At 39.0% G+C, this 13,112-nt stretch overlaps 1 protein-coding gene across 6 annotated transcripts in view; it reads left to right on the top strand.

Moving 5' to 3' along the window:
• Positions 1-13,112, top strand: part of mettl5 (methyltransferase 5, N6-adenosine) — a 33,410-nt gene that overhangs the window by 11,761 nt on the left and 8,537 nt on the right. For all 6 annotated transcript variants that reach the window (XM_073047266.1, XM_073047267.1, XM_073047269.1 and 3 more), the window contains 3 exons: positions 2,438-2,552; positions 7,369-7,553; positions 10,463-10,545. In XM_073047266.1, the coding sequence (XP_072903367.1) occupies positions 2,438-2,552; positions 7,369-7,553; positions 10,463-10,545 (383 nt within the window). The remainder of the gene's footprint in view (positions 1-2,437; positions 2,553-7,368; positions 7,554-10,462; positions 10,546-13,112) is intronic.

The raw sequence follows: 13,112 nt of genomic DNA, 5'->3' as shown, positions 1-13,112 counted from the left end.
CCACCTCCACTTGTCAAATTTAGGCTATAAACTATTGTTAGTAATAGCTAAAAGAAATCCCAGATAAAAACAATGGTTGTGCATGTTAGAAACATAGAAAACCTACAGCACAATACAGGCCCGTCAGCCCACAATGTTGTACCGAATACATACTTACTTTAGAAATTACCTAGGGCTACCCATAGCCGTCTATTTTTCTAAACTCCATGTATCTATCCAGGAGTCTCTTAAAATGCCTTATCATATCCAGCTCCACCACCATCATTGGCAACCACTCACCACACTGCGTAAAAAAGCTTACCCCTGACATCTCCTCTGTACCTACTTCCAACACCTTAAAACTGTGTCCTGTCATGTTAGCCATTTCAGCCCTGGGAAAAAGCCTCTCACTATCCAGACAATCAATGTTTCTCATGATCTTGTACACCTCTCATCCTCCGTCGCTTGAAGGAGAAAAGGCCAAGTTCACTCAACCTATTCTCATAAGGCATGCTCCCCAATCCAGGCAACATCCTTGTAGATCTCTGCACCCTATCTATAGTTTCCACATCCTTCCTGTAGTGAGGTGACCAGAATTGAGCATAGTACTCCAAGTGGGGTCTGACCAGGATCCTTTATAGCTTAAACATTACCTCTCGGTTCTTAAACGCAATCCCATGAAGACCAATGCTCTGTATGACTTCTTAACCACAGAATCAACCTGCACAGCAGCTTTGAGCGTCCTATGGACTCGGACCCCAAGATCCCTCTGATCCTCCACACTGCCAAGAGTCTTACCATTAATACTATATACCATCATATTGGACCTACCAAAATGAACCACCTCACGCTAATCTGGGTTGAACTCCATCTGCCACTTCTCTCATATCTGGGCATTCCCTCATATCTGGACTTTTCAGGGGGTAATCAGGCTTCTACAAGACTTGCCTCTCCATTTCACTCAGTGGAAAGTGGGAATGTTATTCATAGTGAGTAAACTACAATAATCCTTTATCTGATCATTCAGCTGTTTGGTAGTTCCAGTGGTTCTGGCTCAGGGTATGCTGATTCCCATGCTCTCATAAAATGCACCAGAGCTCTGGTCCTGAAACCTGCTTCACCCTGCTTCCTGTATTCTCTTTAACTCTGCTTTTGCAACATTTCCTGTGCTCCTTTTAAGATTACTTTGGTCCCAGTGCCCACACTCCATTTAAACTTGCCAGAACTATTTAGAGCACTCACTTGAAAAATTATTATACTATTCTGTAATATCTTTTAAAAAGGAAGTGAATTAAAAGCATGTTAGAGTATTAATTGGAATAATAAAGAACTCTGGAAAATCTCAGTTTAGCACCAAAATCCTGAGCACACCAGATTAAAAGAAATTTATTGTATAAATTAGCATTGGTCTTACCGGTACTGATCCGAAATGTAGCTTGGAACAAAATGACAGTGGCTGAGGTGGCTGAGCGTTTGGGTGAAATAATCCAATCTAAATGACAGTTCGGTATCTTTATATATAATTACAGTTCATAGTAGAAATGATTTTGACTCAGTAAATACAGTTCCCACCCACCCATCAAAAATAACCAAAACAGAAACAAGCACCTAACCTAAGAGGATTGCCTGAAGATAGTTCTTTTCACTTTTCAATATGATTGAATTGAATTCATGCAATCAACGTCACACCAATTAATTCATAGGGAATGTAAGCAGTAGAGGCTCATATTTTTCCACATTGCCATGTTCTGACTCCTCACTTAGCTTGTCCCTAGATCCTTGAAGTCTTTTTACACCCTCCACACTCATCCCACCTAGGTTAGTATCAACAAGCTTAGATATATCATGTTTGATCCCTTCAGCCAAATGATTGACGTTTGGAGCAGCACAGTAGTGTAGTGGTTAGCACAATGCTTTACAGTACCAGAGACATGGGTTCAATTCCTGCCACTGCCCGTATGGATTTTGTTTGTTCTCCCCGTTACTGCGTGGGTTTCCTCCAGGTTTTCCGGTTTCCTGCCACAGTCCAAAGACTTATCGGACAGTATGTTAATTGGTCTTTGTAAATAGTCCCGTGATTAGGCTAGGATTAAATTGGAGGGGAGCATTTGCTGGGCAGAAGGGCCTGGTCTGTGCTGCATCTCAATAATTAATTAATAAGTAAAAATGATTATTGTAATTAGTTGGGCACCAAGCAATGTTCCCTCTCAAAGCCACAACCTGTCAACTTCAAAAGGTTCATTTTATCCTACTCTTTGTTTTCAATTTCATAACTGATTTTCAGTCCATGATAGGGTATTAGCCCTTTAAATCATGCTTAATTTCACTATGTCTCAAGCACGGCTATACCAGAAGGTCCACTATTTTGCCTCACACAAACACAATATAATCACAGTGGAGAAACTGCATAAACTTTAAATACTTCAATAAGGTGAAAAATTATTTTCCCTCGTTTTAGCACGTATGCTGTATACGATACACACAACGTTCGATGACATTGAGAATAAATTGGTTGCTGATCTTGGGTGTGGATGTGGAGTTCTCAGTATTGGTGCAGCTTTGCTGAATGCAGGGTAAGTGGACTGCAAAATATAGGAGTGAAATATTTAGAGTAAAGTAAGAATTTGTGGACGTATGCAAATGCATAGCTTTGGCTTCAAAATCTAATGTAACATCTCAAATCTAATGAATCTATACTATTTTCACTTTGCAGTTTTTTCATTGATGTTATTCATTTTTAAAGGATAGCTTCAATTTTCTGCAAGAGTCAATGTCTTACAGTTAAATGTCATGTTTAGTAGTGATATTACAGGCATTGATCCATGCTCTCTGTAATTTAGCTTCTATTATTCTGGCCTGGTTAAAATAATTTGTATTGAATTTACAACATTAACACATTTTCACACTATCCTTAAAAGCTTCACACCCAGTTGCAGTCATCGATGTAGATAAATGCAGCCAATTTGCAGTCAAACTCATTCTACAAGATCAAACTTCCTACCTTTCTGGTCTCCTAAGGCAGAGAAAATTTTAAATTAACTTTTCATTTGAAAGGCCCTTTCTGACAATGGGTGACATTCAAAACAAAGACTTTCACTGTATCTCAGTACAGTCGGCCCTCCTTATCAGTGGATTCGGTATGCGCAGATTCAACCAACCGCGGATCGGAAAAACCCGTAAGTTCTCTATCCAGCACTCGTTGTTTGAGCATGTACAGACTATTTTTTCTTGTCATTATTCCCTAAACAATACAGTATAACAACTATTTACATAACATTTACATTATATTAGGTATTATAAGTAATCTAGAAATGACTTAAAAGTACAGGCAGTCCCCGGGTTATGAATGAGTTCCATTCCTGAGTCCGTCTTTAATTCAGATTTGAAGTCGGAACAGGTACATCCGGTATTATTTAGCGTCAGTCAGTCAAATGTTTTTCTTAGTATATAGTGCATATTTACCTTTCTATGCATATAAAACACTTAAGAAACATATGTATTTCAATAATTTAACCACTGCGTTGCTTAGTAATAATTGTAGCTTTCATTGGGGCAGGGCCTTTCACATGCTCCATTAAAATTGTTCCGATCGTTGACCAACTGTAGCCTTAAATGAGATGGGGCAGACTCAAGCAGCTAAGTAACCACCTTTGTCAAGTATAATTCAGTGGTTCTGTGTTTTGAGTCAACTCGCAGCCTCATGAGCTGCAAAGTGTCCACAACAAATGGGCTATCCGGAGTCTCTATCAGGAAGAGACTCTTGGCTTTTCTATCAAACTAATTCTTGTTTTTGTCAATGGCTGGGGACTGAGGAGCTAATTAATAGCAAATCCAAGGAGCTTTTGGATTGGAAGCTACACATTTCCTTGAGGGGGGGAAAAGCTGTACAAGCTCCCAGTGACAGATTCCCAGCAAAACAACCTAAAAAAATAATGGTGATGGTGGAGAGAGGACACAGGTGGTTGAGCAACCCACAGATAACTAATGACATGAGCAGGTTGTTTTGTGCTGCAAACCTCTTGCAGCCTAATTATCCCAAGCCACCCAGAGCTGGGAAGGGTAGTGAACTCATGAGATAAAAGAAACTACCAGCACCTTTTTGAAAAATGATTGTGAAGGCGTCTCGAACTTTGACTCTGTTATGAGTGATCCTTGACTCTATCCTCAGTAATGTTATTGAATTACTGCTGATCAAGATTAGAAGATTGTATCACAATTCAAAAATAACAAGTTTCAGTTACAAATTCATAGCCTCATCATCGACATCTAGGAAGTTGAAGATAGCCTAGGAGACCTTGGATTTATAATCATGAGCATCTCTCAAAAAAGCAAGTCCGACTGTGGTAAGCACAGGTGTTCTTTGCTTTCTCGCACAGGAAGCCCAAAGGGCTGCTTTCCAATCACAGGGTGGGTTCTGTCAATCCAGAGGCACTGTGCACATGATCTTCATCATGTGACAACTTATAGAAAATGTCGGGTGTAACACTGACCACCATGCATGTCTTTTCTCATCTCACTGAAGCCTTTGACTACATCAGTCAGTAGAGGTTATGGGATAGCCTACAAAATCATCTTTCCACAGAAATTTGTCTCATATTACACATGCTTTATGAATCAAGCAAGCCACAATATTAACTGATAGATCTACAGTTGCTGCATTCTGTACACTGACCAGCATCCATGAAGACCGTATCATTGCCCCAACACTTCCTTCAACCCTTCATGCTGTACTGTTGTATTTCTTTTCCAACAAACTTGCTACCAGAAAGATCACTGTTCTCAAAGGAAGCTAGTCAATGTAAGGCAACAACACTCATGAAACAAAGATACCCAAATTTTAGGAGTCCAGAGGTTGTATGCAGACAAGCTTTGTATTATTGTATCCTTACAGGATGAGCTCCAATTCGGCATTGGTGCTTTCACTAAAGGATCCAAAACGATGGGCCTGGTGTAACATCCAGAAGGACAACATCCTCTACTATTCCACACCAGTTGTGCCACACTCTCCTCCTAACATTAAGGTTCATTGTGGATCATTTCCCAAATCTCGGGAGCCACTTCCCAGTGAAGAAATTCACCAGTCTTCAATGTGTCAACACAGTCTTTGGTTGATTGTGGAAAGATCGAGGCTTAGACACAGCATGAAGCTCGTGATCTCTAGGCAGCAGTGATCCTGGCTGTCCTTTCTGTTTTGTGTCACCTGGCCCACCTATAGCAGACACCTTAAGACACTGGGAGAGTACCACAAATACTGCATAATCTATTATATTCATTGGAAGAATAAACCATTGTCACTGACCTCTCTGAGGCCCATTATTTTTGCCCCATCAGATATCACAGACACTCTATTTGAGCTCTGTCATGGGCAGAGATTATCGTGTTGACGGGAATAGATTCAAGGAAGCTTTCTGAGGAGAAGACAACATCTACACTAATTCAACAGTAATCCCTGAACCATTATTGCTGCATGTGGAGAGGAGCACTGTGGATGGTATTGAGAATCCCAAGATGGTGCATCTCGAATACACAGATATTCTCCACCTCACAAAACTATCTGTACTGTCAATTACCACCTAATTGCAAGCTGTGGTATAAAATTTATTAAACATCAATCATACTTCAAGTTGAATTTCTAAATAGTTAACTGTTGATGGTCTTACTTATTTTGCATTCCATTTTGTTAGACTCCATTTACCTAACCCAGTTGTATAATTTATCTAAGTTCATGTGTATGGTAACATCAGTAGTGCAGTGGGAAGAGGAAGAGGACAAGCTACTGAGAAAATTTTAGTCGCAAGGTTCATCTTTTGATATGTATCATTGAAAAAGATGGAACAAGTGTTACATGTTTACATCCCATCTAGAGCTGATGTGAATTTTGGTTGATGAATTAAAGGATGCTTGTTGATTCATGTGAGCACACAGTGACTTTTGATTATTCATTAATTTTTGGGATTTGGGTGCAGCTGGCAAAGCCAGCATACATTCCCCATCCCCAGCTGGACTAATAGCAATGAGTTCTTACCTTGAACCATTGCAGGCTTTTTGATGAAGCTGTTCCCACTGAAGAGCTCTATGATTTAAACTGAGTAATAATGAAAAAGCTGGAGGTATATTTAAGACCATAAGACATAGGAGCAGAACTAGGCCATTCAGCCCATCGAGTCCACTCTGCCATTCCATCATGGCTGATCCCGGATCCCATTCAACCCCATACACCTACCCTCTCGTCATATCCCTTGATGCCCTGACCAATCAGAAATCTATCAGCTCTGTTGATAGTTTCACCCATGGACTTGGCCTCCACCGCAGTCTGTGGCAGAGCATTCCACAGATTCACTACTCTCTAGCTAAATAAAATTCTTCCTTACCTCTGTTCTAAAAGGCCGCCCCTCAATTTTGAGGCTGTGCCTCTAGTTCTGGATCCTCCCCCCCCCCCCCCCCCCCCAGAGGAAACATCCTCTCCACATCCACCTTATCTAGTCCTTTCAACATTTGGTAGGTTTCAATGAGATCCCCCCTGTATTCTTCTAAATTCCAGTGAGTACAGGCACAAAGCTGTCAAATGCTTCCCATATGTTAAACCCTTCATTTCCCAGAATCATCCTTGTGAACTTCCTCTGGATGCTCTCCAATGACAATGCATCCTTTCTGAGATATGGGGCCCAAAGCTGTTAACAACACTCATGCAGCCTGACCAGTGCCTTATAAAGTCTCAGCATTATCTCCTTGTTTTTATATTCTATTCCCCTTGAATTAAATGCCAACATTGCATTTGGCTTCTTTACCACAGACTCAACTTGTGAATTAACCTTCTGGGAGTCTTGCACAAGGACTTCCAAGTCCCTTTAAGTGGAGTTGGTATGCAACTTGGAAAGGAATCTGCGGGTTACATGTGCCTGATCCTTAGTGGTAGAGAACGTGAACTTAGACAGAGGTATCAGAGTATCATGGATAAATAACTACTGCATATTTGTAGATGCTACATGGAAGGCATTCTCTGCTAGGGTGGAGGTAATGAATATTTTGAATGGTGGATAAGGTCCATTAATTGTACTTATGACAACTGGTATAATTTAAAACTGAAGATAAACCCAAAAAAGGAATACGAGGGGTGATTGATAAGTTTGTGGCCTAATGTAAAAGGAGATGCAGTTCAACTCTTTGAGTGATTATGCAGAAAGTTTGAAGTTATTAACTTCTGTGGTATTTCTGTTTCAGATAATTGAAAATTGCAAATAAGTAGTGTCTGAGTAAGTGGACCTTAGGCCAGGAACCTATCAATCACCCCTCATATGGTTACAGAGGCACAACACAGAAACCCCAGTCACATTAAATGGACAGGATTGAATAAACATTTCTTCTTACTGGTCTTTTCACTTTTTTCAGATTATGTCTGGGAGTTGATATCGATGAAGACGCCCTTGATGTATTCCACAGAAATGCAGAAGAATTTGAATTGGCCAATGTCAATATGATCCAATATGATGTTTGTTCCAAACTGACAGACAAATTATCCAAAAAATTTGATACTGTAATAATGAATCCCCCCTTTGGGACAAAGCATAATAAAGGTAGATTATTTGATATTGTACTATGTATTTTTAATATTTGTTTAAGCAGGAAGATCATTCAAGTTATAGAGAGAAAAGTATATTCTAGTTGCTGCAAGACAGTGCTTCAGTACATTACCAGCTAGAGATAATTTTGTTTTAATAACGTTATCATGAAGATGAGTTAAGCTTTTGAGTTTCTGAGTTGCAACTTAGAACCAGATACTCAGGCACTTCACAAGTTGCACTATAAGAAAATAATTTGATTACCTCAGAATAACACATGTATCATATGGTTTCATTGTTAATTGTTTTTGTTGCTTGTTAATTATGCAACCAATTTTAGGCACTTTAAACAAATGAAAATCTGGAGGAACCAGATCTGCAAACAATTTCCAAATCCATTTTTATCAGTAAATTTCAATTGCATGGCAATTAACAATGGCAGAAGCAAGAGATAAAGCCTCATAATAAATCTGTATTCTCCCTTAGAGTTCAGAGCTCAAATTCAAATCCATATTAGAATTATGCACCCAGCCAGCATCCTCAGTAAAACATTACAAAAGCAAAATAATCCAGACACTAGAAATCTAAATCACAAAATATTGAGAATTCTTGGAGGCAACGGCAGCATCTGTGCAGAGATGAACAGTTCACATAAACTACTCTCACCACAAGTATATTATCTGTTGTTTCCACCATCTTGTATCTTACTTTTATCCAAATTTTTTTAGGGTGATAATGCAATATTGGTTACAAAGAAAGAGTAGTAAAATTTTGTCACTCTCATTAAGATAGCCAAACTTTGATAAGGACATTTAGTTGCAAGTACACATCAGGTTCTATATATTACTGAAATCCAAATATGAATTTTAAAATTATGCAAAAATACTTGCATTTTACATTAACTTTTGTAATCTCTGGAAGCCTTAAGTACACATGATGTGTACCCACTCTGGTAATGGAGGGAAAGGTGACTGACAGTCTGTGCAAGATCCCACGGACATGAAATAACCAAGTTTTAAAATAATACTACATACATTGATCAGAGTGTCAGTCCCCAGAGTTTCTTTAAACAGTGGCACTACAATGATTGGGAAAATGGTGTTTCAGTTTAATTAAACATCCACCAATTCATAGTCCATCATCACTGCATTGAAGTCTCAAACTATATACAGTGGATTCCAATTAATTAGGACCAAGTCACTTTGCCAATCAAGTGGCTGCCCCAATTAGCTGAAGTTTCATGTAAGTAGTTAAGGTATAAAAAGCATAGACTGAGTAACAAATTATATATTTAAGTGAAATACAGGACAAAGTAGAACACTACCAATACTACTACAGTACTATAAAACTGTGTGTTAGTTCCTAATATTATTAACGGAGGAATTCATCCAGTGTTCGCAATGCCAGCACCTAGTGCAGATAATGGACTGCATTGATACAATACTTATGAGGATTGCATCCTCCAAATCTTCATTTTCATTGTGACATTCAAGATGATTGTTGATACCCTCAAATTTTTTGTAGTGCCTAACTTGTTGAAGTAGTGAAATCATTTCATTTTCACTCCCAGCCATTTCTGGCATCTCCAAGCCTGAATGCTTGAAGGAGCAGCGAGCAAAAGAACTCCAGCTTGTCTTACTGCTTAGTTCACGCCAACAATCAGTGACAAAGTTTACGGCTTTCTGAACACAAGCAAACTCATGCAACTGAAGTTATTTAAAAACTTCACTTTAAGCATGGTGTAGTGTCTAATGGCCACACGAGTGTCCATGACTGACGCTAGTTAGAAACTATTTGCCAACGGTCTCCTGCCCCGATTAAGCCACTTGTATCCCAAATAAGTTAAGGGAATTTTCTCAAAAAGCTTTTGTTCTTTAGGAAATAAAAAACACAAAATGCTGGCAGAGCTCAGCAGGCCAGACAGCATCTATGGGAGGAGGTAATAACGACGTTTCGGGCCAAAACCCTCCCGAAACGTCGTTATTACCTCCTCCCATAGATGCTGTCTGGCCTGCTGAGTTCTGCCAGCATTTTGCATTTTTTATTTATTTCCAGCATTTGCAGATTCACTTGTGTTGCCTTTGTTCTTTAGGAGTTGTCCCTAATAAGTGGCTGTCCTGATTAACCAGAACCCACTGTATTCTTAAGCTTAATTGAAATATTTTCCCAACTTCATGCTTTTGGTAGTAAAAAATGCTACCGTGGCAAGTGCTATCATTCAAGGTAATTAAACCACAGTGCCATATTGCCTGGTATAGCAGGTGTTCTTCCACTATTTATTGCTTAAATACCCAGGAACACATTGACTGTTCATGACGTTTGTTTGTTTGAACATATCCACATCTAGTGGCCACGTAGTACTTGTAAAAGTAATAAAGTGGCCTTGAGCAGCTTTGAGATATTCTGAGTTATGGGAGTTGCTGTATAACAACTTTACAGTTGAATTCATGCTGAACTTATTAATGCTGCAGAATTATAGTAATAAATACAGTTAAGCAATTTCATCTAATTTGATCTAATTTTTGCAGTATTGAGAGATGACTCAGAATGCTGCTCTTCTCACTAAGTGTGTGTGTGTGTGTGTGTGTGTGTGTGTGTGTGTGTGTGTGTGTGTGTGTGTGTGTGTGTGTGTTTAATTTTAAAACTATGAAGAATTGGAATGTAAAAGCATGGATGGTATATGGTGACCGACTGATACTAGCATCATCAGTTTGTCAGTTAATTTACATCATTATCTATGACCACTTCAGATTCTGGTTATTTACAAGTATTTCCTTTGTGAGCTAACCTGCTTGATGGAGCAAGTAAAAGAGACTTAATTAAGTCCTACATCAAGCAAGCAAAATATTGAGAACATTTTAGCCATAACCAAAATAAGTTAATTTATTTAGTTTACTGTTTTCAAACCTCATTTGTTTTTAAAGGTATGGACATGATATTCCTCAGATCTGCTTTAGATATGGCAAGAACAGCTGTATATTCCCTTCACAAAACAACAACCAGGAATGTAAGTGAATTTATATGTTTTTCTGCAGCAAGGAATCACTTGTAGATGGGTTTTATATTGATCATTAGTTTAGAAAATTATTTAGATAAATGACTGTCTTACTTATAATTTTGGACTCCAGAAATGAAGAACACTGTCCAACATTGCCTAAGCACTTCTATCTGGTCACCTCATGCACTTTCCTGAAGAATATATTCATGCCATTATTTTGATATTAATTGTTCATCTCCAAGTCCTTGACCTGGTGCTCTCTACTTGACATCTCTATGAGCTGGTGAATTGTACTGGTTCAAAAAGATGGTCACCATCTCTTTTAAGGGTAAATACGACCAGTTACCAGTAATACCAGCAATGTCCTTACCCCAATTAAGCAAAATTTTCTTATGGTTGTCAACCTCCATATCCTCCAACCTCCATAAGAAAGCATGTTGGCCTTCATAACAAGGGGAGTTGAGTATAGGAGTAAAGGGGTCCTTCTGCAGTTGTACAGGGCCCTGGTGAGACCACACCTGGAGTATTATGTTCAGTTTTGGTCTCCAAATTTGAGGAAGGACATTCTTGCTTTTGAGGGAGTGCAGCATCTGTTCACAAGGTTAATTCCCGGGATGACGAGACTGTCATATGTTGAAAGATTGGAGCCACTGGGCTTGTATATACTGGAACTTAGAAGGATGAGAGGGGAACTGATTGAAACATGTAAGATTATTAAGGGATTGGACACGCTAGAGGCAGGAAAAATGTTCCCGATGTTGGGGGAGTCCAGAACCAGAGGCCACAGTTTAAGAATAAGGGGTAGGCCATTTAGAACAGAGTTGAGGAAAAACTTTTTCACCCAGAGATGAAAAAGATGTGGATCTATGGAAGGCAGTGGAGGCCAATTCTCTGGATGCTTTCAAGAAAGAGTTAGGCAGAGCTCTTAAAGATAGCAGAGTCAAGGGATATGGGGAGAAGGCAGGAACGGGTTACTGATTGTGGATGATTAGCCATGATCACATTGAATGGCGGTGCTGGCTCAAAGGGCTGAATGGCCTACTCCTGCACCTATGGTCTATATCCTTTTTATAACAAGAGTTCAGAGCAATGCTTTCCTGAAATTATGTTCAAATCAAATTTACATTTAATTGAATTACATTTTTCATATGATTTTCTCACATAGATATTTCCAATGCAGAATCTGTGCAGACTTGGGTTGTCTACCAAATCAAATGCTCAAAAGCCAGTCTTGAGAGATGAGATGGTTTACTTCTGTTCCCATTTCCTATCTACCCTAGAAGGTGAAATCTTGAATATTTCTGTTTCACTCTCAATCACCCAAACCTTCCCAGGTCAGCAGACATGAATGAATGTACAACTTTGAAATTGGTTTGATTTGCAGGTTAGATACATTTACCAATGAAATGACTACAGAAGCTTGATACAAAAATGGCTTACAAGTACAACTGTCTTAAGACATCGCAAGTGAAATAGAAGGAAATAGTCAGGATCTGTTTTTACTTCTCATTTGGGTATATAAGAAATGAGAACAGAAGTAAGCCATCCAGACTCTCAAGACAGCATGGCCTTTGAGCAAGATCATGATTGTATTAACATCATTACATTTTAAGATAGTTATGAATAACGATAAAATTGGATCTTGCTGGAAGGTACAATGTTATGGGAGGGTAGATTATGACAGGAAAGGATAGGAACTAAGGGCATTTATTGGGAGCAGCTGCTGATGGATAAGTCCACGGCTGACGTGGGATTTGTTTAAAGACTAGCTGATTGGAGTTCAAGATAGTTATATTCTGGTAAGGATGAAAATGGAAACCTTGGATGACAAGAGGTCCTAAATTTAATCTGGAAAAAAAAGAAAGCATACGGAAAGTTTATAAAGCTAAAATTAGACTGAAATATTAATATAGCAGGAAAGTGATGAAGTTGGTGATTAGGAAGGTCAAAAAGGGCCATGAACTGTCAAGGATCAAGGACAATCCTAAAGCTAGATAATGTTAAGAAGATAGCTAAGGAGAGGGTAGGTTCACTCAAAGATAAAAGGGAATTTGTGGTTGGAGTCAGAACAAGTGCTTGAGGTATTAAATGAGTACTTTGTAGCAGTATTTATCAAGAATTTGAAGGATAGTGATGGCAGAGTGGGACATGCTAATGTACTAGGACATTTTGAGATTGAGGAGGAGGTAGTGCTGGATTGCCTGAAAATCATTAACATGAATAAATCCCCAGGATATTGAAATAAGCAAATGAGAATCTTGCTGGGACTTTGACAAGGATGCTTGTCTCCTCACTAGCAACAGTCAAAGTCGTAGTTAACTGAAAAGTAGCAAATATTTCTTTGCTCAGGAAAAGAAGTAGAGATGATCCAGGTAATTGTAGGCCAGTGAGCATCACATCAGTGATAAGGAAGCTATTAGAGAGGATAGTGAGGGGTAGGATATATGCACAGTTGGAAAGGCGTGGCCTGCTTAGGGACAGTCAACATGGTTTTGTACAGGGCAAGTAATTTACAAACTTGAGTGTGTTTTTGTGGAGGTGACGAAGGAGCTTATTGAGACTAAGCCAATGGGTAT

Source organism: Hemitrygon akajei, chromosome 5 (genome assembly GCF_048418815.1).
Source record: "Hemitrygon akajei chromosome 5, sHemAka1.3, whole genome shotgun sequence".
Taxonomy (NCBI): Eukaryota; Metazoa; Chordata; class Chondrichthyes; order Myliobatiformes; family Dasyatidae; genus Hemitrygon; species Hemitrygon akajei.
This window is presented reverse-complemented; position numbering and strand designations above follow the sequence as displayed.